The sequence below is a fragment of the Protopterus annectens genome, chromosome 4.part0 (genome assembly GCF_019279795.1).
Source record: "Protopterus annectens isolate FY-2018-M chromosome 4.part0, PAN1.0, whole genome shotgun sequence".
Lineage (NCBI taxonomy): Eukaryota > Metazoa > Chordata > Ceratodontiformes > Protopteridae > Protopterus > Protopterus annectens.
The window spans coordinates 72,186,165-72,211,164 of NC_056733.1; the positions used below are offsets into that span (position 1 = coordinate 72,186,165).

Genomic DNA, 25,000 nt, shown 5'->3' on the forward strand with positions numbered 1-25,000 from the left:
ATTTTAGGAACTCTTTTTTGAGAGGCTGCTGCTACTGGGTCTGTGTTTAGAAGGCATGCTTGGCTTAAGGAGCAATCTCTGCCTGATCATGTTAAAGCAAAAGTATTGGATGCTCCTTTAAACCAGGACCACGTGTTTTGGCAACAAGGCTGAAGAAGTTTTAAAAAAGATGGAAGATGAAGCTAAATCTTTTCAGACTGTAAAAGATTTCTTACAAGTGCAACCTCCAGGATTTAGTAGGCACTGGCCTACTAAGATTTGGTCCTTTCCAGCTCCTTCCAGATCCTCTCAAGCCAAATCCAGACACAACAAAAGCACCAGGTTTCAGTCCCAGGGGACTTGGACCTAAGCAATGGGGAGCCTCCACTTCCAAATCTGGAAATAACAAGACACCCCCTATGGTAAACAGTCTCAATGACTTTCCTTTAAAATTACCAAGCACTTACCTTTTAGCCGCCCCTTTGGGGGGAAAGATTGCTTTTCATGCAAAAAACTGGAACTCATAACCCAGGACAAATGGGTTTTAAATATAGTGTCCCAGGGATACAGATTTCATTTCCACACATTGCCAACACCAAACGGGTGGCCAGACCTGCCCCCAAATCAGTGGGCGGAGGCTCAGAAACGAGTACTTTCCTTCTTAAACATGGGGGCTATTCATCCAGTACCAGAAGAGGAAAAGGGATGAGGTTTCTATTCCAGGCTTTTCTTGGTACCTAGAAAAGACAAATCATGGCGTCCAATTCTGGACCTATCTACTCTAAACATCTTTCTGGACATTCCAAAATTCCAGATGCTGACTCTTCACCAGTTACTTCCTATGCTAGGCAAAGATGCCTGGTTGGCAACTCTAGATTTAAAAGAAGCTTACCTCCATGTCCCAATCGGGGAATCTTGCAGAAGATACCTACGCTTCAAAGCAGGTTGCTTGCATTGTCAGATGTTCATCATGTTTCACTGTTGCAGTCATTACTCTTGGGTTATCCTGCAGGCAGGCTACCCTCAGTCGGCCAGAATTCCAAAGTCTGCGTCGGTTGCTGTCGCCTCTTCCCTGACGTCAGTGCACCAGGGGTATAAAAGATGCAGCCAACGCCATTTTCTTCAGTTTTTCTTGCCCCAGATGTCAGGTGCCCCCAAATTGGTAGGCTGAAAAATATGCCAATAAAAACGCATGCACAATAATATTTCCTTCATCTACAAGCAAATACACCAAAAAGGTTGTATAGGATGGAGAAGTGCACATGAGTCCCAGCAAAGAAAAAGGGGGATGGTGGGTTGGTGGGTAACCTGGACTGCAACAGTGAATACACTCTAACATCTACGTTTATGGTAGGTACACAACTGTACTATGTTCGTGTTTCACTGTTGCAGTCATTACTCTTGGGTTGAATACTTGGACTTGGACCGAACTAAAGCTTTCGGAAAGACTGAGCAACTTTTAAGTGTCATATGCTGCAGGATCTCAAGGAAAGGCTATCTCAAAACAAACGATTTCTAAATGGATAGGCAATTGCATCCGTTTCTGCTATTTTCAACATGGCAAATCAGTACCTAAGGGCATTAGGCCTCATTCCACCAGAGCAGCAGCCACTTCAGCAGCCGTCCTCAGAGGACTACCAACCAAAGATATCTTGGAGGCTGCAACTTGGAGTTCAGTGCACACCTTCACAAAGCACTACCACTTACCTCTTTACTCTAAGTCCAGAGCAGGCTTTGCCACTGTAGTTCTGCAGGGTCTCATAGCCTCTCCTAACCCTATTTAGCCCAGCTGCCCTTCCTCAGCTTTGGGATTCAACCCAAGAGTAATGACTGCAACAGTGAAACACGATGAACATAGTTCAGTTGTGTACCTACCATAAATGTAGATGTTCGAGTGTATTCACTGTTGCAGTCCAGGTTACCCACCCACCATCCCCCTTTTATTTTGCTCGGACTTATCTGCACTTCTCTATCCTATACAACCTTTTTGGTGTAATTGCTTGTAGATGAAGGAAATGTTATATTTCTGCATGCATTTTTATTGGCATATTTTTCAGCCTACCAATTTGGGGACACCTGACATCTGGGGCAAGAAAAACTGAAGAAAATGGCATTGGCTGCATCTTTTATACCACTAGCACACTGGCGTCAGGGAAGAGGCGACAGCAACCGACCTAGACTTTGGAATTCTGGCCAACTGAGGGTAGCCTGCCAGCAGGGTAATCCAAGAGTAATGACTGCAACAGTGAATACACTCGAACATCTACATTTATGGTAGATACACAACTGTACTTTCTCTGCACTGCCCTTTGGCTTGTCTACTGTGCCCAGGGTATTCACAAAGTGCCTGGCTCCAGTAATTGCATTTTTCAGGCAAAGAAATATTCAAATATATCCATATCTGGACGATTGTCTAATTCAGGCAGAAAACCAGACCATACTTCTAAATCATCTGGCGTTTGTAAAAAGGGTTCTAACTTGTCTAGGGTACACCATTAAACGAAGAGAAACTAAAACTGGTACCCTCTCAACAGATTACATTCTTGGGTGCAAGTTTGAATACAACTGCCCAGATGGCTTTCCTCACGCCAGAAAAGCAAATTCATTTGGTAACTTACTTCAGACAAGTTGCCACAAAAACCCTGCTTATCTGCAAGAGAAATACTGCAAGCCTTGGGGTTCATGGCCTCCTGCATTCTTCTAATTCCATATGCAAGACTGCATATGAGGAAACTTCAGTGGTACTTAAAAAGTCTATGGGGTCAACACTGTCACAGTCTGGAAACAATGATTCCCATCATACCTTGCCTACGCCTGGAGTTCCTATGGTGGGCAGAGGCCTGCCACCAAAACAAGGGACTGCCATTCACGCTACCCTCTGTTGCCCAAACCCTAACTACAGACGCATCAGACTATGCATGGGGGTCTCACCTGGCAGGGAAGTGCATTCAGGGCAAATGGAACCCAAAACAAATGCACCTACATATCAATCAAAAAGAAATGTTAGCTGTACAGAATGCTCTGACAGCCTTAAAGGACTACATTCTTCCAGGACAACTAATGCTAAAGACGGACAACACTATGGTTATGTGGTATATAAACAACCAGGGGGTACACATTCCTTCCCTCTCTGCAGACTAGCCCATGGCATTGTGGAACACGGCTTTGAGTAACCAAGTGCACCTACAAGCTCAATTCCTGCCAGGAAAATTAAATACACTGGCAGATGGACTAAGCAGAAATCTCATGGACCCACACGAGTGGAGACTGGAATCACAGATTTTCAACATGTTGACAAGCAAATGGGGGAGCCCAGACATGGATCAATTTGCCTCCCCCCGAAACTACCAGTTGGACAAATTTTGCACAAGGACTCCCCACAAAAAAGCCTGGAAAGTGGATGCTCTGTCCTTCAGCTGGAAAAACCTATCTGTCTACGCCTTTCCACCTCTGCCTCTACTCTGCAAAGTTCTGTTAAAAGTCAAACAGGATAAACCAAGAATGATTCCGATTGCTCCAGACTGGCCACGCCAGCACTGGTACCCGCTCCTGTGCAGTGTGTTACACAAATATCTCCATGGCACCTGCCTCAGACACCTTCCTTACTGTCTCAACAGGAGAACCAGATTCTGCACCCTCAGCTCCCAACATTGAACCTTGCAGTGTGGCTAATCACTTAAATTCACCTTTAGCATCCCTTAGCAAACCTGTGATGGAGGTCATCTTGGAGGTGAGAAGAGCAAGTACTAGAAAATCTTACGCTGACAAATGGAAAATATTCTGTGATTGGAATCTATCTCAAGGAATGAGCACAGCAGCGCCCAATTTACCTCAGATTTTGCAATACGTAACTGAGATGCTTCACAAGGGCCTGTCTTTTTCCTCCATTAAAATCTGTGCCTCAGCCATTTCAGCTCATTATAACACAGAACCTCCACTCTTCTCTCATCCTCTGCTCAAGCAGTACCTCAGAGGGGCCAAAAACTTGAGACCACCCAGGAAAGCTCCAGTCCCTGCCTGGGACCTTAACTTTGTATTGGAGAAACTCATACTACGTCCTTTCAAGCCAGCTGCTACTGCAGACTTAACATTTCTTGGAAAACAGCCTTCCTTCTAGCAATCACTTCAGCTAGGGGGATATCTGAGTTACAGGCCGTTATGGCAGTGGTGGAGCCTTTTATCATCTTTCATGCGGACAGGGTGTCACTCAGGACCAATCCATCATTCATGCCCAAGTTGGTATCCAATGTGGCTCTTATCAGTCCATTCATTTGCCAACTTTCTTTCCCAATCCACAGAACAAAGGGGAATGGATTCTATCTACTTGGACAGGATTAAAACTCGTAGAAAATCTGAACAACTCCTGGTAGCCTTTCCCTCTGCCCCTGCAGCAAATGCTATTTCAAAACAAACCATTTCTAAATGGATAAAGCCATTGCATTCATTTCTGCTATAAGCACCATGGAAAACCTATCCCCCAGGGGATCAGATCTCTTTCCACTAGGGCTGCATCTACTTCTGCAGCCTTTCTCAGAGGTGTTCCTACCAGGGATATTCTAGAAGCTGCTACCTGGAGTTCAGTTCATACTTTCACCAAGCATTATCATTTACCAATTTTCTCTAAATCCAGAGCTGGCTTTGCCACTGCTGTCTTGTAGGACCTTATAGCTGGCCCTAATGCTGTATAAATCCATCCTCCCAAACATAGCTTTGGGAATGTACCCAAATGTAATGACTGCAACAGTGAAACACGAAGAACATAGTACAGTTCTGTACACTTACCATAAATGAAAATGTTCGAGTGTATTCACTGTTGCAGTCCTGGTTATCCTCCCTCCAGACCCCTGTTTTTCTCTGACTATACCTCTACTTTCTGTTACACCAAAAAGGATTTTAAGCATAGTATTTGCTTTTGGTTGGAGGTATATTTTTGTGTTTAAAATTTTATTTTGCTTCCCATTTGGGGGGCACCTGACATATGGGGCAAGAAAAACTGAGGTAATGACGTTGGCTGCATGTTTTATAACCCTGACGTCATGGAACAAGGGACAGCAACCGACGCAGGACCCAAGACTTTGTTAATCTGGCCGACTGAGGGCAATCTGCCAGCAGATTACCCAAATGTTATGACTGCAACAGTGAATACACCCGAACATCTACATTTATGGTTAAGTGTACACAACTGTACTTTTACAAGTGCCAGTCGGCGGACTCCTGAAATTTTCGTTTTCGAGTTTCAGAATCGAAGTCTTTAACTAAAGCTAAGTACCCCGTTGGGGAAACCTTTTCTTGCTCCTTACCGATGTCAGTAAAAGTTTAATAATTGCATTACTTGTGGAAAGCAAATACCTCCTAAAGATTTTCATTCGTACTGTATCCCTTGCCTAGGCCCTGACCACGACGTACCGTGCTGTCGGTTTTGTGCTTTATTTAATCAGCGCACTATCCGTCATTATATTTTCACGTCTAAATATTTCGGTTCTCTGTTTAATTATCCAGAAATATTGTCTGTTAGCCATCCGACTACCGGGATTCCAAAAACAAAAACGCAAGGATAAAGACAGAGACAGGCCGACTAGGTCCAAAACTGCCGACGACGTTTCTCCGAAGCAAATCGCCAGTTCACCGATACTCAGTGAGGTGCTTTCGCAGCCAGATACCCGCTTCTTCTGATTCGCAGGCCTCTACTGAGACCCATTCGGAGTCCGGTATGCAGTGAGATGCTTCAACTATGGAACCTGTGGATGTCTCTACCTTGGATGGGTCCAGAGCTGCTGTGCAAGCAGTGGCTTCTGAGGGTATATTCAGGCCTACGGACTTGCATATTAAACAGACACCTCCTTCTTCTTTTAGGCCTAAATCTTGAACCATGCCTAAAAAAATGACGCCCAGGCCGCATGCTCAGGCCTCTATGCCTAAAAAACAAATGATAAGAATGGCTGAAGATCTTTTAACTTATAATCAGGGGAAGCCAACCCCCCCCCCCCTTTCTAAGAGACCTAGGACTGAAGTTGTTTATGAATCTTCTGACCTGGATTCTGATTTTTCTGATGATCTGGTTTTGCCCTTGTCTGCTTATGAAGATTCTGATGCAGAGGACTCTATTCCCTCTGCTTCCCCTCAAGAGGATTTTTTTTTGGTGAAACCTTACATACTCTAAAGGAGCATTTCCACTGGGAAAGCCAGGATTTTTCTGATTCAAAAGATGCTTAGGGATTTCTTGCCCCTGCCTCAGCATAGACCTTTTGCTATTCCTCCTGTACTAGACATTGTTGATGCTTTTTCGGAATCTAGTTTGGCTCCTGATTCTTTGCCTTCTGCTCCTAGAAAACCTGACCGATATTACAGGGTTCCTGATTCACACAAGTTCCTTTTTAAAAATCCTATTGCGGATCCAGAGACTATTTCACAGGGACCCAAGGGCATTAAGGCTTCTTCGGATAAAAATCCTACCCCTTCTGATAGAGACTCCATGGCACTGGATAGATGGGGTAAGAAGGTTTACACTTCTACAACCTTGGCCATTAGGGCTTTAAACTATCAGTTTCATATGTTAAAGTATCAACAACATGTTATTGGATTGCTTAAACAGAAAATTATGTTGATTCCTGACTGTGCGGAAAATAAAGAATTACAGGATTTAATGCATTTTGCTGAACAGGTTGGAAAACATACTTTGCAACGTGGATTTGATTCTTCAGAGGCCTCTTGCAGGGCTGCTGTTACTGGTTCGGTACTCAGAAGACATGCTTGGCTTAAGAAGCAATCTTTACCTGATCATGTTAAAGCTTAATTGCTGGATGCTCCCCTAAATCAGGACCGCCTGTTTGGCAACAAGGCTGAGGAAGTTCTTAAAAAGATGGAAGATAAAGCTAAATCTATGCAGACTGTTAAAGATTTCTTACAAGTTCAGCCTCCTAGATTTAATAGGCACTGGCCCTCTAAGAATTGGTCCTTTCCAGCCTCTTTAAGGTCTTCTCAAGCCATACCCAGACGTAGCAAAAACCCCAGGTTTCAGTCCCAGGGGACACACAAGACTAAGCAGTGGGGGGTTTCCGCACCCAAATCAGGGAGTAGTAAGACCCCCCCCCCCAAATGGAAAATAGTCTCAATGACTTGCTTCTAAAACTTCCAAGCACTTCCCAACTGAATGCTCCTTTAGGTGGAAAGATTGGTCTGCAGGCCAAAATCTGGGAACTCATTACCTAAGGCAAATGGGTCTTAAATATAGTGTCCCAAGGATACAGATTTCGCTTCCACACCTTACCAACAACAAGCGGGTGACTAGATCTGTCCCCAAATCAGTGGGCAGAGGCCCAAAATCAAGTGCTCTCTCTAAGCATGGGGGCTATTCAGTTGATACCAGAAGAGGAAAAGGGACAAGAGTTCTATTTGAGACTTTTCCTGGTACCCAGAAAAGGCAATACATGACGTCCTATCCTGGACCTTTCTACTCTAAGTACCTTTCTGGTGATTCCAAAATTTAAGATGCTGACTCTTCACCAGCTGCTTCCTATGCTAGGCAACCATGCATGGTTGGCGACACTAGATTTAAAAAGAAGCATACCTGCACGTCCCTGTCAGGGAGTCTTGCAGAAGATAACTGCGCTTCAAAGCAGGCTTCATGCACTGTCAAGTTCTCTGCACTGCCCTTTGGCTTATCTACTGCACCCAGGGTATTCACAAAGTGCCTAGCTCCAGTCATTGCATTCTGCAGGCAAAGAAATATTCAAATATACCCATATCTGGATGATTGTCTAATTCAGGCACTAAGCCAGGACATACTTTTGAATCATCTGGCCTTTGTTCAGAGGGTACTGACTTGTCTGGGGTACACCATAAACGAAAATAAATCACACCTGGCACCCTGTCAACAAATTACATTCCTGGGAGCAAGCTTGAATACAACTTCCCAGATGGCTTTCCTCACGCCAGAGAAATGGATTAATTTGACATCCTGCTTCCAAACAAGTGGCCACAAAAACCCTGCTATCTGCAAGGCAAATACTGCAAGCCTTGGGGTTCATGGCCTCCAGCATTCTTCTAATTCCATATGCAAGGCTGCATATGAGGAACCTGCAATGGTATCTCAAAAGCCTATGGTGTCAACATTCACAGGATCTAGAAACAATGATTCCTGTCATACCTTGCCTATGCCTAGAGTTCCTTTGGTGGGCAGAGGCCTGTCAACAAAACAGGGGACTACCATTTACACCCCCTCCCTGCCGCCCAAACCTTAACAACAGATGTATTAGACTATATGCATGGGGGGCCCACTTGGCAGGGAAATGCATTCAGGGGAAATGGAACCCAAGTCAAATGCACCTGCATATCAATCGAAAAGAAATGTTAGCTGTACAGAATGCTCTGACATCCTTCAAGGATGACATTCTTCCAGGACAATCAATAATAGATGGACAACACCACTGTTATGTGGTACATAAACGAGCACGGCTGTACACATTCTTCCTCTGCAGACTAGCCATGGCATTGTGGGACACAGCCGTGAGCTATCAAGTACATTTACAAGATCAATTCCTGCCAGGAAAACTAATTACGCTGGCAGACGAACTACGAAACCTCATGGACCCACACAAGTGGAAACTAGAACCAAGGATTTTCAACATGTTGATGAGCAAATGGGGGAGCCCAGATATAGACCTGTTTGCCTCCCCCCGAAACTTTCAGTTGGACAAATTCTACACAAGGACTCCCCACAAACAAGCTTGGAAAGTGGATGCTCTGTCCTTCAGCTGGAAAAACCTATCAGTTTATGCCTTTCCTTTTCTGCCTCTGCTCTCCAAAGTACTACTAAAGATCAAACAAGACAAACCAAGGATGATTTTGATTGCATCAGACTGGCCACGTCAACACTGGTTCCCCCTTTTGCGCAGTGTCACAGTGGGCCCCATGGCACCTGCCTCAGACTCCTACTCTATTGTCTCAGCAGGAGAACCGAATTCTGCACCCTCAACTTCAAACACTGAATCTAGCAGCCTGGCTAGTTACATAATTTCTCCTTTACCATCCCTCAGTAAACCAGTGATGGATATCATTTTAGAGGCAAGGAGGCCTAGTACCAGAAAGTCTAACGCTGAAAAATGAAAAAGATTCTGTGCCTGGAACCAAGCTCAAGGGACTTGCACAACAGTGCCCAATTTCTCAGATTTTGCAATACTTAACTGAGATGCTTCATAAGGGACTGTCTTTCTCCTCCATCAAAAGTCACGCCTCAGCCATCTCAGCTCATTATAACACAGAACCACCCCTCTTCTCTCATCTAAGCAGTTCCTCAGAGGGGCCAACAATCTACAACCACCCTGGAGAGCTCCAACTACAGCCTGGGACCTCTAACTTTGTATTGGAAAAGCTCACCCTTCCTCCTTTCAAGCCAGCTGCCACTGCAGATTTAAAATTCCTTTCTTGGAAAACCGCTTTCCTTTTAGCAATCACTTCAGCAAGAAGGGTATCTGAATTACAGGCCCTCATGGCAGTGGAGCCTTTCATCATCTTTCATGCGGACAGGGTGTCCCTCAGGACCAATCCCTCCTTTATGCCCAAGGTGGTATCCAGTGTGACCCTTAATCAGTCTATACATTTGCCAACCGTCTTTCCTAATCCACAGAACAAAGAGGGGAATGGATTCTGCACTCCTTAGACATGCACAGACAACTTGGATTCTACTTGGACAGAACCAAACCTCAAAGGAAATCTGATAAACTGCTGGTAGCATTTGCTGCAGGGTCAGAGGGGAAGGCTGTTTCAAAGCAAACCATTTCCAAATGGATAGGCCATTGCATTCATTTCTGCTACAAATTCCATGGAAAACCTTTCCCACAGGGGATCAGACCCCACTCTACCAGGGCTGCAGCTACCTCTACAGCCTTTCTCAGAGGCATCCCTACCAGGGATATCCTAGAAGCTGCTACCTAAAGTTCTGTACATACTTTCACCAAGCATTACCATCTGCTAGTTTTCTCTAAATTCAGAGCTGGCTTTGCCACTGCAGTCTTGCAGGGCCTTTTAGTTGGTCCCAATTCTATTTAAATTCCTCCTCCCATCCTTAGCTTTGGGAATCTACCCAAAAGTGATGACTGCAACAGTGAAACACGTACACTTGTGTACACTTACCATAAATATAGATGTTCAAGTGTATTCACTGTTGCAGTCCTGGTTAACCTCCCTCCAGCCCCCTTTTTCTCTTTTTTTGGATATACCTCTACTTTCCTTTGCTATCTTCAAAAGCTTTTTGATGTATTTGCTTTTTTGTTGGAGGTGTAACCTTGTATATTTTTAGATTTAATTGCTTCCCATTAAGGGGGCATCTGACATCTGGGGCAAGAAAAACTGATGTAATGGCATCGGCTGCATGTTTTATACTTGTGCCGACCTGACGTCATGGAAGAAGGGACAGCAACCGACGCAGGACCCAAGACTTTGTTAATCAGACCGACTGGGGGGGCTACTGCAAGCAGATAACCCAAAAGTGATGACTGCAACAGTGAATACGCTCTTAACACCTACATTTATGGTAAGTGTACACAACTGTATTTTTTTTCATAAAGGTAGAGTTTCACTTAGAACTAACCCCTCTTTTTTTTTTTTTTTTTTTAAACTAAACTGTCTCCAGAATCAAGTTTTGAATCTGAATATTCACCACCTGGTATTTTCCCAGCCATGCCAGTAGTGGAGAGTTTCTACTTCACTCCTTGAATGTTCATAGATGGCCATGCTGTTATCTACTACAAACCCAGGATCTCCAAGGTCAGCTTTGCTGCTTTCTACTTCATCTCCAAGATGGCTTTAAGGTCTCAAAGATTATTTTGTCCAGATTGCCATCTGATTGAATTACACACACTTAATCTGGCAAAAGCAAAACTCTGTTGTCAATACTGTGCTCATGTTATGCAAGGCCTGAAGCAATTTCCATGGTTGCAGTCAGAAATTCTTCAATTGAAAGCTGTTATGCTGAAGCAACACTCTCAAAAGTGCATACATTTATCAAGCAGTTCAAGGTGGATCTATTACCCAGATCCACATATTCCTTTGGATCCAGTGTACTCAAGGGTATTCTGTCATGATGCTACCCAGGAAAACAAGTAAATGAGGATTCTGTTCTAGATACAGAAGTTCAGTATTTACCATGATGCTGGATCTCTGTAATCCCACTCCGATCCTCCTTTCCCCTCCAAATTGTTACTGTTTGGCTTCCTGACTGACCTGGTTGACCTAAGCCTGAAACTTATCTCTGCCTTTTTCATCCCTCACGCCAGTTTGAGGAGCTGAGGACACAGGTGCGTTGTGGGAAAAGGGAGGAGCTCATGCTCTGGAAACAGCTGAAGTAGCTGCTGGCTGTAATCTGCCACAAGGATAGATAAGCAGTCAAAGGACTGAGTGGAACAATGAAGATAAAGTGTTATGGTAAGTAATGTAACTTCCATTTTGTAATGCTATAGCTGTGCAGAAACTGATTCTACCATATGTGACACAGATTGGCATTTCACTCATGAATACATTTATTGTGGGATTTATTTTTAGTATTTTAGTTTGACATGGTGGAAATTTTTTTTTTTTTTTTTTACATCCTGTAGGAAGGAAAAATAGTTGACTATGATGCTGTTACACAACAGATAAAGCTGGAAGTCCTTTCAGCCATCTCGGGTAAGAGCTGCAATTCTGCAGATTAATTATTTGTCAGAAAAGTTTCCTGCATTCAGCAAGTAATAGTTTTCTTACTGTAGAGTTGCATTTTAAAAATATGCAGCTGATGAGGACTTTTTGGTCCACCTTGTTTGCTTTGTCTGTGTTAAGCTGCATTTCTTTATTGACCAATGTTGCATCCTGTGTCCTGTACATTCTTGAATTCTGATACTGCTTTTGATTGCACAGCCTTTTCAGAAAAGATGTACCATAGTTTGCTAATGATTCAGTGAGAGCTTGTTTTGTTGAGGTTTGCTGAAACATTGCAGTTTTAAATAACAAGGGGCAGGGTGAGGGAACACTGTCAGTAATCAATTTCTTCAGCTGCTAATTTGTGGAAGGGTACTGTATTTGTATGCAAACTGTGAGTTTAGGCAATTTGGAGTAAAGAAACAAGGTTTTGCAACTTTGGAATTTGTGTACTTAAAGATTGTTGGTGGAGCGAAGGAGGGGTTGCAGTTCCCCAGCTAATAAATGGTTTATTTAATGTTGCAACTAAGTGTTTTCTGGTTGTTGACGTATTTAACAGCATTACTATTCATGAGGTCTCAGCAAAGTAAGCCCCTGTGAATCATTATGGACAATTGCTCCATTTGTCTAAAAGTATTTTTACAGAAACATTCCCAGTATCACACCTGAACTTACCTTTGTTCCACTTTTCTGTTATGTCTCTAAAAGATATTACCCATTTAGCTATGATTGGGGTTAACTGGGGGAGGGTGTATAGTAAGCTTGTTTGAACCTAACTCATGGTGTTGAATTCTGTCTCATTGTTACTTTTCTGTATTTGTCTTCAAGGCTGTCAATGTTGTTGAAGAGATTTAATCTCCAGAATTTTATACATGTAAAGCAACTTTTTTTGTGTTTCCAATTCATGTACATCTCGTTTCCGTTAACTAAATTTAAAGAGCATCATTTGAACACATCATTAACTGTCCGTAGTAAACCATGTATGATTGACTTGCCAACCTTTTTTGACATGTAGGCATTTTATTTTTACAGAATACACTACGATGCCTCATTTCAAGGATTGCTGAACCCTGCATTGCTTTTATTTTGCTTAAACCACCTCTCCTATTCAAACTTTGACATGACTTTTCATCTTCCCAAAATGACGTCTAGGTTGCAGGTGTTTTTGAAGGGATTGGGGAGAGGGGATGATGACCATAGCAGATATTGCCAAAGCCTAGCTAGAGAGAACAGGCTATGTATGGGGCATAATGTGCATTTTGCTGGATGTACGGTATTTAGAAACAAGAGTATTGGAAGGGGAGGTGGAGTGGCTGTGTTTATGCAAGAGAAGGTTTTCACTGCATGGTTGAGGAGTAAAGGTAGTGCAGAGGATTTTTTTATTACATGACTGTTGCAGTAACTTGTAGAATGATGACTGTGCATATGCATTTGTAGAAGCAATTTGGATGTTGTATATATTATTTTAGCTAATGTCACTTTAAATTTGGAGTGAAGGTTAGTATTTTGGCACCAAAATGTTTTTAACTATCAGGCAGTTGTATGTTAGTGTTCTGGTGAAGTCCGCTATTTTGTGGATGAAAGAGCTAAATTGGTATGTGTAGCATTATTTTTATTCAGTAAATTCAGATTTTTTTACTTCTTTGGTCCGAGCTTTGGCTTTACTGTAGGAATAGGTACATCTTGCCTTCCTGCTTCAGCAGTTTTGTGTGTTTCTTACATTGTTGTTGGCTGTTTGCTGGTTTTGTGTTTTACAGTCATTTGGGATGGAAAGTACAATGGATTTGCCAAAAGCTTTATTGGACAGAGACTTATTGAGCAGTCTGCAAGAGGAGGTGAACGCCTTACGGGGAGAAGTCTCTTGAGTGGTTGAATTGGTCGTTCAGCTTCAGCATAAGGACAGGAGTGTGTTATAGAACCTGTTACGACGCCTAGCCACAGTTGCCTTCCCCGTTCCCATTGTGTTTCAACTCGAATAGACATACCTAATGGACAGAGAATGGGCATTCGGTCCGCCTTTTCAGATGTTGAACATTCTAAGGTGCAGGCGGAGAATAGCAAAGGTAGTGTGGATTCTGCTAAGGATATTACTTTTGATTTTTCTTTGTTCCATTTGGATGATGAAGCGGAGTGCTTGAGGGCTTGTCCCAAGCATTCTAAGCCAACGAGGACTTATTCATCTGTGGCCACCCAAGCCAACTGCAGCTCAAGCCCTTGGGCTAATAGTATTACTAATTATGCTCAAGTTGGTAATCCAACGAATGAACTAGACAGTTTTCTGACTAAAGATATTGATTTTATAATGCACAGTCAAAATGCAACCAATGTTAAAAAAGGAATTGATTCTTTTGGCTCTTTAAAGGATATGATATACGCTTTGGGTAAACATTTGGTTATTATTAAAGGGCTAAAGATTGACGATGCCTATTTCAACAAATGTATTACTTTAGGTATTGTACCTATGGGGTTACATTTTTTAAAGTTCCTATGGGAATAATTTTGGACGAACAATCTATTTCTAATTTTAATGTATTGTTTAATACTTTTGGTATCGAGTTTATGAAATTGTTGAGTAAGAAAAACGATGACAGGTTGTGCAAACTTTTGGTAGAGGTGGAGAAGCTGAATAATACTATTGTTAATGATTTACTGTTCCCTCAGTGGGAAAAGTTGTATGAGAAGCAGTATAGGACTGCAAATAGTAAGGCACAGGTTATTTTTGATAAGAAAAACAAAAAAATGATGAGGGATCAGGAACAGTATAAAACTAATAAAGCATATATTTGGAATATTGGAGATCAAGGTCATAACAATGATAATTATGGGGACAGTGATGAACAGGTATTTGAAAGGGATAGACATTCAAAATTTCAGGGGGGCAAACAATGCCAGGCTCCAAACAAATGGAGAAAGGATTGGAAGTGGAAGGGTCCATCCCAAGAATGGAATCAGTCGTATTATGTGAATCGTCATTATTGGACAATGAAGAACGAGACAAATTTGTACAGGTTGTCAATTCAAGTTTAGATGTAAATACGAAAGACTATGTCATTGTACATATTTACAAGGATTTTAAGATGTATAATTATGTAGGTGTTGACTTAAAACTTGAACATTTTACATTATATTCTAAAGGGATGAAATACATCCCTGGTGTCAAGTTCAATGTTGTCGCCATTATCACTGAAATTAAATTATTTTGTAGACTGAATCTGGCTTTATATTTCAAAGATGGTACTAATACTTTTATTGACTATGGCCTTAAAAAGAAAAGTACTTTATATCACCCACCCACCCTAATGTAGCTAGTTTTGAGAAGCTAGTAACTCAGGATATTTATAAAATATACAATAAAATTAGACATTAGAAAGTGCAAGGCAATCTTACTTTTGGAGAAAGATGTCTTGGCTGAATTAATTAACAATAAAGATATACGGGTAATGAAACCCGATAAAGGTGGAGGGGTGGTTTTATGCAATACAATTGACTATATGAAAGAAATTTACAAAATATTATATGAGTCAGGTAATTACGAACAAGTGTCAATTTAAAGAAATTAATATTGGACACAAACGTATTGATCTCAGTATAAAAGAATACTTATTAGATAATTGGATAACTGTAGATTATATATAATCTTTTAAACATTGAATATCCCATATTATCTACTATTGTGGGCATCCCAAAGGTACACAGATATATTCAATTCCCACCATTTTGCCCAATAGTATCAGGTAGTCAGTCAAAAACATATTCTTTAGGTGTAGTTCTAGATCGGTGGTTGAAACCTATATACAAGGATCTACCTCATTTTATTAAGGACTTGTGGGCATTTTTGGCCAGTCTAACTCCCAATATTTGGAAAACTAATCTTATATTTATTACTATCGACGTCTATTTGTTTTTTTGTATCCCCAAAGATCACTGGCTGGAGAACTTTTACAGTAGTTTGAGGAAGTTTTCCAAATTGGAATGGGATAAAATATGTCTCATCTTGGATATGATGACATTAGTGTTCGTAATAAATTGTGATCTAAGGAGATAATTTCAGACAAACCAGAGGGTAGCTATGGGGGCATCTTGTGCCCCCATATTTGCCAACCTGGTTATGTTAGAATGAGAAACTACTAAATTTTTCACGAGTAGCTATTACAAGTATGTAGTTCACTATTCTAGGTTTTTGGATGATATTTTTATCCTGTGGGATGGCCCTGAAGATAGTATTGAACCTTTTATTGAGTATATTAATAATTCTAGCTCTTTTTTAAAATTTACTTATGCTTTTAGTCATGAAGGTATTACCTATTTAGATACTTGGGTATATCATTCTAGACAAGGCTTTCAGTCTAAAATTTATAGGAAACAAACCTTTTCTAACAGTTATCTAGAATATTCTAGCAATCACCCGAGACACATGCTGAGAAACATTTACAAGGGTCAGTGTATTCGGGCTGCTCGAATGAGCTCAAGCTATACTACAATGGTAGAAGAGATTAATTTTATTAGTTCATTGTTTATAAGTAGAGGTTATCCCTTGTCTATATTGAATGATGAGAATGAGGTAAAAAGTATCCACCCTTATTAGGTACAGGGACTAGTTGTAATAAAGGACAACAGACTGAGAGATTGCCTACATGTCATAGTAGAATGTGTTCTTCAGTATTCCTCCTATGTTAATTATATTAAAAATATTGTTAAACAGAATTGTAATATTTTGGTCGTTGACCAAGGAGGTAATGAATATAGTAGGTGAACATCCCAATTTTGTTCAGAAAATGGGGTTTAATCTTAAAAAAATTTTAGAATATGGATCGAAACGTAGGAATGATATGAAGTTGAGGAAACATACTACTAAACGTGGAAGTTGTAACCAATGTTCCCTAATATGGGAGACACAAGGGGTGAAACTTGAGAATACCAATAAGTCCTATGTGTATTTTAGACAAGGAAATTGTAACAGCACGTTTATTATTTATCTTGCTAAGTGTATGTTATGCCCTGCATATATATAGGCAAGACTGAGCGTATTTTAAAAAGAGGATATATGATCATTTATACAGTATTAGGACTAAGGATGGCAATAATGCCCTATTGACACATTGATCAATGTGGGGATACTCATAATTTTAAATTTGCTATTATTGATCTTGTTTCAAATAGCCCCCGGAGTGGTAATACTAAGGCATCTTTGGGTAAAAGGGAAACATACTGGCAGATACTAACTGATGCAGTTAGAGAGCATGGACTCAATGATTTTATATATATTAAGCCTTTACTGCAGCTCGGTTGAGTTTGCAGATTGCGTATTACATCTATGTACAATTTTATACTATTGCACCTTTGGTTAAGATGAATTAATGAATTAATATATTAACAATTTATCTGTTTAAATAATTCATTTATTTATATTTTTGTTTAAATAGTTGTGATGCATCTATTAATTGTAACTTTTACAGTATTATAAGTTTTATACTCAGCTTCTCACTAGTTTTTAGGATGTATTTTTTAGAACACATTTTATAGGATGTATAATTATTAGTACATTAAATTAAATAATAAAATATATGAACAACTTATAGAATGATTGCGCGTATTGTATATGCATTTGTAGAAGCAATTTTGATGTTATATATATTATTTTAGTTAATGTCACTTTAAATTTGGAATGAAGGTTAGTATTTTGGCGCCAAAATGTTTTTAAATATCAGGCAGTCGTATGTTAGTGTTCTGATTAAGTCCACTATTTTGTGGATGAAAGCACTAAACAATGTGTAGCATTATTTTTATTCAATAAATTTAGATTTTTTACTACTTTGGTCCGAGCTTTGGCTTTACTATAGGAACAGGTACATCTTGCCTTCCTGCTCCAGCAGTTTTGTGCGTTTCTTACGTTGTTGTTGGCTATTTGCTGGTTTCATGTTTTACTGTTGCAGTATTGCTGAATTATAGGGCGTGCATATCTCAGCTTTCCAGATAGCAAAGCATCCCTTTAACTGAGGGTATGATGCCGCTGCTACTTCCTGTAGAGCAGTTGGTGGTAGTTTAGTTCTCTGGGATTAACCATGTCCTGAAAGTCTGCAATACTCTAGTACTAATCCGTTCAGATATCTACTGTTGTGGTATGATCTTACACAGTTGTTGATGAATGCATTGAAATACTGTGGTGAGGGTAGAGGGGCTACAGATCACTAGGGACATGGATAAAAAGTGTTCATATTTAATTAATGTGTAGGTGTTGGCAAATAATAAGACTTCCTTCCAAGTAAAACTTTTACCTGGCTGTCTTCACACCCCCTCCAGTCTTGCGTAGTACTGCATTGCCTGTCCATTTGTGTTTGTTTTCATGTTAAAGCGGTCTTATCTCCATTTTTTTTTTCTTGTTAAAGCCTCATTCTGAGAAAGAAACAACCCCAGTCAGATTTGGTGTTTTGAAGGAGAGTACAAGTAAATACAAGTGAAAATACCATGATGTCCTTCAAGAATGCAACTGCAGTCATAACATATGGGTTGTCCTGCCTCAGGCAGCCCTCGGTCGGCCGGATTCCAAAGTCTGGGTCCGACGTCGGCTGATGTCGCATTTCTCTCCGTCAGAGCGGCAGGAGTACAATAAGCATCAGCCGACACCATCTTCTTCAGTCTTTCTTGCCGCGCGGTGCCCGAAGCAGAAGCAGTTCGCAAGTGCTGGTCGGTCAGCTCCTGTATTCTTCGATCCGAAGTCATTAAAAAAGCTAAGTACCCCGTTGGGGACCTTTTCTTGCCTCAGCCGATGTCAGAAATTACTGAAAAAGTTAATTGTTTGTCTTGTGGTAAACAAATACCTCATAAGGATTTCCATTCCTACTGCCTTCCTTGCCTTGGCCCAGACCACGACGTCTCGGCTTGTGCCGCCTGTGCTCGCTTCAATAAGCGCACTCTCAGGCGCCGGGTGGAGTTCGCTGAAGACTTTTTCGGCGAAAAATTAGATTACAAGATGCCGTCGGAATTACCGACATCGCAGACTCCTAAAAAACATAAAGACCGGGACCGACATCCTCTGCCCGTGTCTTCCACCGACACCACGCCAAAACCTACCGCGAGTGCCCCGGTTCCCTCGGAGGCGGTTATTCCACCGCTCCGAACCGAAGACACCGCATTACCGATACCTCCGATACCGGAGACCACACCGACGCCAGTTATTGATTTTCCTCCGGATACTGAAACCGAGGAAATGCCCGAGACCATTGCTGTGGATAAGGTCACTCCTGCACGTGGAGCTGCTAGGCCTCCCATGTCCATGTCTATCAAGGCCTACACACGTGCTAAGGCAGCCAGCAAGACCAAGCACCTTACTGCTAAAGCCTTACCTCAGCCTACTCCTGAAACACAAATCATGACCATGGCAGCAGACTTAATCTCCATGATCAGAGGTTCCCAGGCCCATCCTGAGAGAGGATCCCAGCCTCCTCCTAAGAGGCCCAGGGTTGAGCCTACTGACCCTCTCCCTTCAGATGAAGATTCTGAGGCCTCTGGCCACTTCGATAGCTAGGAAGAGCCTTTCCAGACCTACGAGTCCTCAGATGCAGAGGACTCCATCCCCTCGGCCTCCCCTCCTGAGGATATTTCTTTTGGGGAAGTTCTGCATTCCATGAGGGAACATTTTAAGTGGCAAGGCTAGGAATATTCTGATTCCAGAAAGCGCCTTCGAACCTTCCTTAAAAAGCCCCAACACAGGCCCTTAGCTATACCTCCTGTGCTTGATGTTTTGTATGATCTGTACTCTGACTCCAGTGTTACCCCTGATACTCTCCCTCCTGCTCCTGCCAAGCCGGACAGATACTATAGAGACCCTGAAACACATTCTCATTTCTTTAGGGCCCATGCTGTTGATTTAGAAACTATTTCACAGGAGCCAAAAGGGGTTTCAGCTACCACATCCAAAAATCCTTTGCCTTCCAACAGGGAAGCTAGGTCATTAGAGAGATGGGGGAAGAAGGTTTACACCTCCACTACTTTATCTATGAGAGCTCTCAATTGTCTCTTTCATATGTTTCAATATCAGGATTTCCTGTTAGATGATTTACAGAAAACTTGGGCCTCTCCTGAACCTTTAGATAGGAAGTCTTTGCAGGAGGCTGTACACAACTCTCAGCAAGTTAGCAATCACTTTCTTCAGTGTGGATATGATGCATTGGAAGCTTCATGTAGGGCAGCTATGACAGGGCGGTCATTCGTAGACATGCATGGTTAAAAGAACAACCTCTACCAGATCATGTTAAGGCAAAACTTCTTGATGCACCCTTGGAAAAGAACAAGGTTTTTGGTGCTAATGCTAAAGATGTATTAAAGACCATTGAGGAAAAAGCCAAGTCAGTTCAGACAGTCAAAGATTTCCTCCAGGTTCAGCCACCCAGATTCAGCAGGAATTGGCCTTCAAAAAACTGGTCCTTTCCTAATCCTGAAAGATTTCAAAGGGGCAAAAACAGGCGTGGCCGAGGAAGAGGACAATACAGAGGTTCCTACAGGGGACGACAATGGCAACCAGCAAACCAAAGAAGTGACACAGGGGCTTCTCCTGCTCCACAGGGACAGTCCAAATGACTTTCCTCTACTTCCGCTAACCAAAGAGCAAACAGAAGCTCCCTTGGGCAGAAAATTATCTCTGTTTTCAGACAATTGGCACAGATTGACAAAGGACAAATGGATTTTGGACATTATAGACCAAGGCTACAGGTTCCACTTTCATACCTTACCAAGAAAACAAGGCATGCCAAACCTACCGCAAAACCAGAGGGCAGAGGCTATCAAGCAAATTTCTCTGCTTGCTCAGATCAAAGCAATAGAAAGAGTTCCACAACAAGAACAAGGCCAGGGGTTTTACTAAAGACTGTTCCTTGTTCCAAGAAAAGAAACACAATGGAGACCAATACGGGATTTGTCCGCATTAAACACTTTTCTCATAGTACCAAAGTTCAAAATGCTGACCTTACAGCAACTCCTTCCCATGCTGGGCAAGGGGTCTTGGCCGATTACTCTGGACCTCAAGGAGGCATACCTGCATGTCCCTATCGGACACAGCTGCAGAAGATACCTCAGATTTCTTGCAGGGCCAGAGCATTATCAATTCTCAGCATTGCCATTTGGCGTATCTACTGCGCCCAGAGTATTTACAAAATGCCTGGCTTCAGTAATTGCTCATTGCAGGCTCCAGGGGATCCAAATTTACCCGTACCTGGACGACTGCCTCATACAAGCGGACGACAAACTGATTTTGACAAAAAAACTTGGATTATGTCATTCAATTGCTACAAGCTCTGGGATACACAGTCAACTTCCAAAAGTCAAGATTGCAGCCATCCCAGCAAATAACTTTCTTAGGAGCCAATCTAGACACAACCTCTCAAATGGCTTACCTGACAGAAGACAAGCAAAAGAAGTTAACTCATTACTTCAAAGGTTTGGCAAAGCTCACCCAGATGACTGCAAGGAGATTCCTACAGGCCCTGGGTTACATGGCATCATGCATTCTCCTGGTTCCATTAGCAAGACTACACATGAGAAAGCTTCAATGGTACCTAAAAAGTTTATGGTCTCAACACAGCAACAACCTAGAGACAACCATACCGCTCATTCCATGCCTACAAAAGGAATTTCTATGGTGGGCCTCTGTAAGCCAGGCAAACACAGGTATGTCATTCAAAAAACCACAAATAACACAAACTATGACCACAGACGCCTCAGACCTTGGATGGGGGGCGCACATGGAGGGCAGATGTATTCAAGGACAATGGTCTCCAAAGGAAACGCATCTGCATATCAACCAAAAAGAAATGCTGGCAGTAATGCATGCCATCGAGGCCTTTCGACAACAACTTCAGCAAGGCCACCTACTAATACGGACAGACAACACCACTGTCATGTGGTACATAAGCAGGGGGGCACCCATTCTTACCCCCTTTGCAGACTGACAATGAATCTTTGGGAAAAATCACTGAGCTTAAACATACAGTTGCAATCCCAGTTTGTTCCAGGCAAAGACAATGTGCTGGCGGACAGCCTAAGCAGGAATTTCCTAGACCCCCACGAGTGGAGGTTACATCCAGAAATCTTCATAAGACTCACCTCGACATGGGGCAGGCCAGAAGAAGACCTATTTGCTTCCCACCTCAATCATCATCTACAAAAGTTCTGTTCAAGGACATATCATCCACAAGCATGGAAAACAGATGCTCTCTCATTCAACTGGAACTTCCTAAAGATTTATGCATTCCCACCTCTGCCACTGATGACCACAGTACTACTAAAGATCAAAGCAGAGAAGCCAAAGGGGATCCTAATAGCTCCAGACTGGCCAAGACAACACTGGTATCCACTACTACGGAGCATATGCAACAACAAAAAATGGGCCCTTCCCCAATGGGCCCCATCTTTTGACTCAAAACAACTTCAAGACAGTACATCCCAACATTCAGACGCTCCAGCTAACAGCTTGGGAGATTCCATGAATAACCTCAATCTATCTCTCTCCAAGGAAGTTCAGCGGATATTAACAGAAGGCCACAGACCATCCACCAGAAAGGTTTATTCAGCAAAATGGAAGAGATTCAGCATTTGGAATACCAGCAAGGGTCATGATGCATCATTACTGAACATCCCACTCATCCTGGAATACTTGGCAGATATGCTACAGAATGGACTCTCATATTCTTCTATAAAAATACATGCTTCAGCTATTTCAGCTAGATACAACTTCACCTGTGTTCTCACATCCTTTGTTAAGGCAATTTCTTAGGGGAATCAAGAATATCAAGCCACCAAGAAAGGCCCCAGTACCAGCTTGGGACCTCAACTTTGTCCTAGAAAAACTGACTCTACCCCCCTTTGAGCCAGCAGCTTCTGTGGACTTACAATTTCTCTCATGGAAGACAGCTTTCCTGTTGGCAATTACCTCAGCAAGAAGGGTTTCGGAATTACAGGCCCTAATGGCAATACCACCGTTCATTACCTTTCATAGAGACAGGGTCTCCTTACGAACCAACCCCAGCTTTCTGCCAAAAGTGGTATTTAGGGTTTCTTTAAATCAAGCAATTCACCTGCCTACTTTCTTCCCCAATCCTGAGAACAAAGGGGAAAGACTGTTGCATACCTTGGTCATTCACAGACAACTTCACTACTACCTGGACAGAACCAAGGCCAATAGGAAGTCTGATCAGCTTTTTGTAGCTTACGCCCCTGGAGTACAAGGAAAAGCAATTCCCAAACAGACTATCTCAAAATGGATTGGACATTGCATCAGATTTTGTTATTCCTTCCATGGAAAGAGTGTACCAGCCAATATCAGACCATACTCTACCAGAGCTACAGCCACCTCTACAGCATTCTTAAGAGGGGTACCTACAAAAGACATTCTAGAAGCTGCTACATGGAGCTCCGTGCATACATTCTCCAAACACTACAACCTTCCTTTATATTCCAGATCCAGAGCAGGCTTTGCTTCGGCAGTCCTGCAGGGATTGATAGCTACACCATCCTTTTCTTAGAGCATTCCACCTCCCCCAGCTAAGCTATGGTATTCAACCCATATGTTATGACTGCAGTTGCATTCTTGAAGGACATAGTACAGTTTTGTACCTACCATAAATGTAGATGTCCGATAGATATGCAACTGCAGTCAGGTTTTCCCTCCCTCCTTCCCCTCTATGCCTTGGGTCCACTCCTCTCCCTGTTATCCTAGCTGGGGATATCTGTTATGGTGTATCTGTTTATTGCTTATTTATTTGTCTGGAAACCTGTTTTGTCTTCCAAATTGATTACAGCCTTCCTTGGAGGGCACCTGGCATCTGGGGCAAGAAACACTGAAGAAGATGGCGTCGGCTGATGCTTATGTACTCCTGCCGCTCTGACGTCGGAGAGAAATGCGACATCAGCCGACGTCAGACCCAGACTTTGGAATCCGGCCGACCGAGGGCTGCCTGAGGCAGGACAACCCATATGTTATGACTGCAGTTGCATATCTATCGGACATCTACATTTATGGTAGGTACAAAACTGTACTTTTTCATGGGCTTCCTCTATCTCAACATGAGTTTTTCTTGTTGGCCCCTTTCTGTCAAACGTTCTTATATTTTGTTTCTCTTCTTAACATTGACCTGATGTTTTCCTACCTGTTTTGTGTTCTTAGTTGTTTCATAAACAGTTTCTTAGATTCAGAGTTCATACGCAGATTCAATTCATGGGCCATCATTGTCTCACCTATTCTTGCCTTTATAGGGCACCACCTGCTTCCAGGAGGGGCAGAACAACTCAGGCCTGGGGTAAATTTAAGATGCTAATCCATTTTTCAAGGTTTGTCTTGCAAGAAGCAAGGGTATCATTTTAATGCAAACTTTGACAACTGGATATTGCTTCATCAGTGTGGCTGCAGCAGGTCTGTTCTGCCTGCTAGTGGGTTTATTAAATGCCTTTTTGCCTTGGTCTACCACAGGACACTTGTCCTGTTTCAAGTTTAAAGATGCTGTCATACATTGACCTAGGAAGACTCTGCTCTTGAGGAAAGTGCTTATTATTTTGCCTTTAATATTCTGCTATTGCATCATAGTCTGAATAAGCCTTTAAGAAAGTCTTTCATCTTAAAATGTCCAAGTCCTTGTTAAAAAAAAGTCTTTCAAAAGCCAGCAAAGTATGTTTTCAGCCGTCAAGTCCTCCTTGCCTAGGAGTCCCTCATCTCTGTGATATTTGTTAAAGAAGTGGGCTGTCCCTGAAGGGAGTTAGTGAAACACCCAGTACTAATGGGCATATTGTCTGTTGGTTCAGGCCTCCTCATCTTTCACTTAATCTGCTGCACAGTGGCAGTTCCAAGAGTGTTTGTATAGTGGTAAGTATATAACTATCTGATCATAATGTATGTATGTGTATACATACATGTATATATGGTTATACTTTGCATGCTCAAAACCCCAAATACTCTATTTTCGTGAGACGAAAATACCAAAACTAAAATCCCGAACCGCGCATTTTTCCCAGGGCAAGTAAGACTTGCCGAAAACTTCACAAAAACACAACGTAGTATCTGAAACCCCCTAACTATGCACTAGCTATATACAGCGGGTATAAAAAGTTTACACACCCCTGTTAAAATGTCAAGTTTTTGTGATATAAAAAAATTAGACCACAGTAAATCATTTCAAAACTTTTCCCACCTTTAATGTGACCTATAACCTGTACACTTCAATTGAAAAACAAACAAATCTGTTAGGGGAAAAATATAAAAAAATAAAGTACAATAAGCTGGTTGCATAAGTGTGCACACCTTTAAACTAATATTTGTTGAAGCACCTTTTGATTTGATTACAGCATTCAGTCTTCTTGGGTAGGC

At 42.0% G+C, this 25,000-nt stretch overlaps 1 protein-coding gene across 1 annotated transcript in view; it reads left to right on the top strand.

Moving 5' to 3' along the window:
• The window catches only part of COIL (coilin), a 410,595-nt gene that overhangs the window by 190,743 nt on the left and 194,852 nt on the right, over positions 1 to 25,000 (top strand). Inside the window, exon 5 of the mRNA XM_044068096.1 lies at positions 11,571 to 11,640. Within this exon, the coding sequence (XP_043924031.1) occupies positions 11,571 to 11,640 (70 nt within the window). The remainder of the gene's footprint in view (positions 1 to 11,570; positions 11,641 to 25,000) is intronic.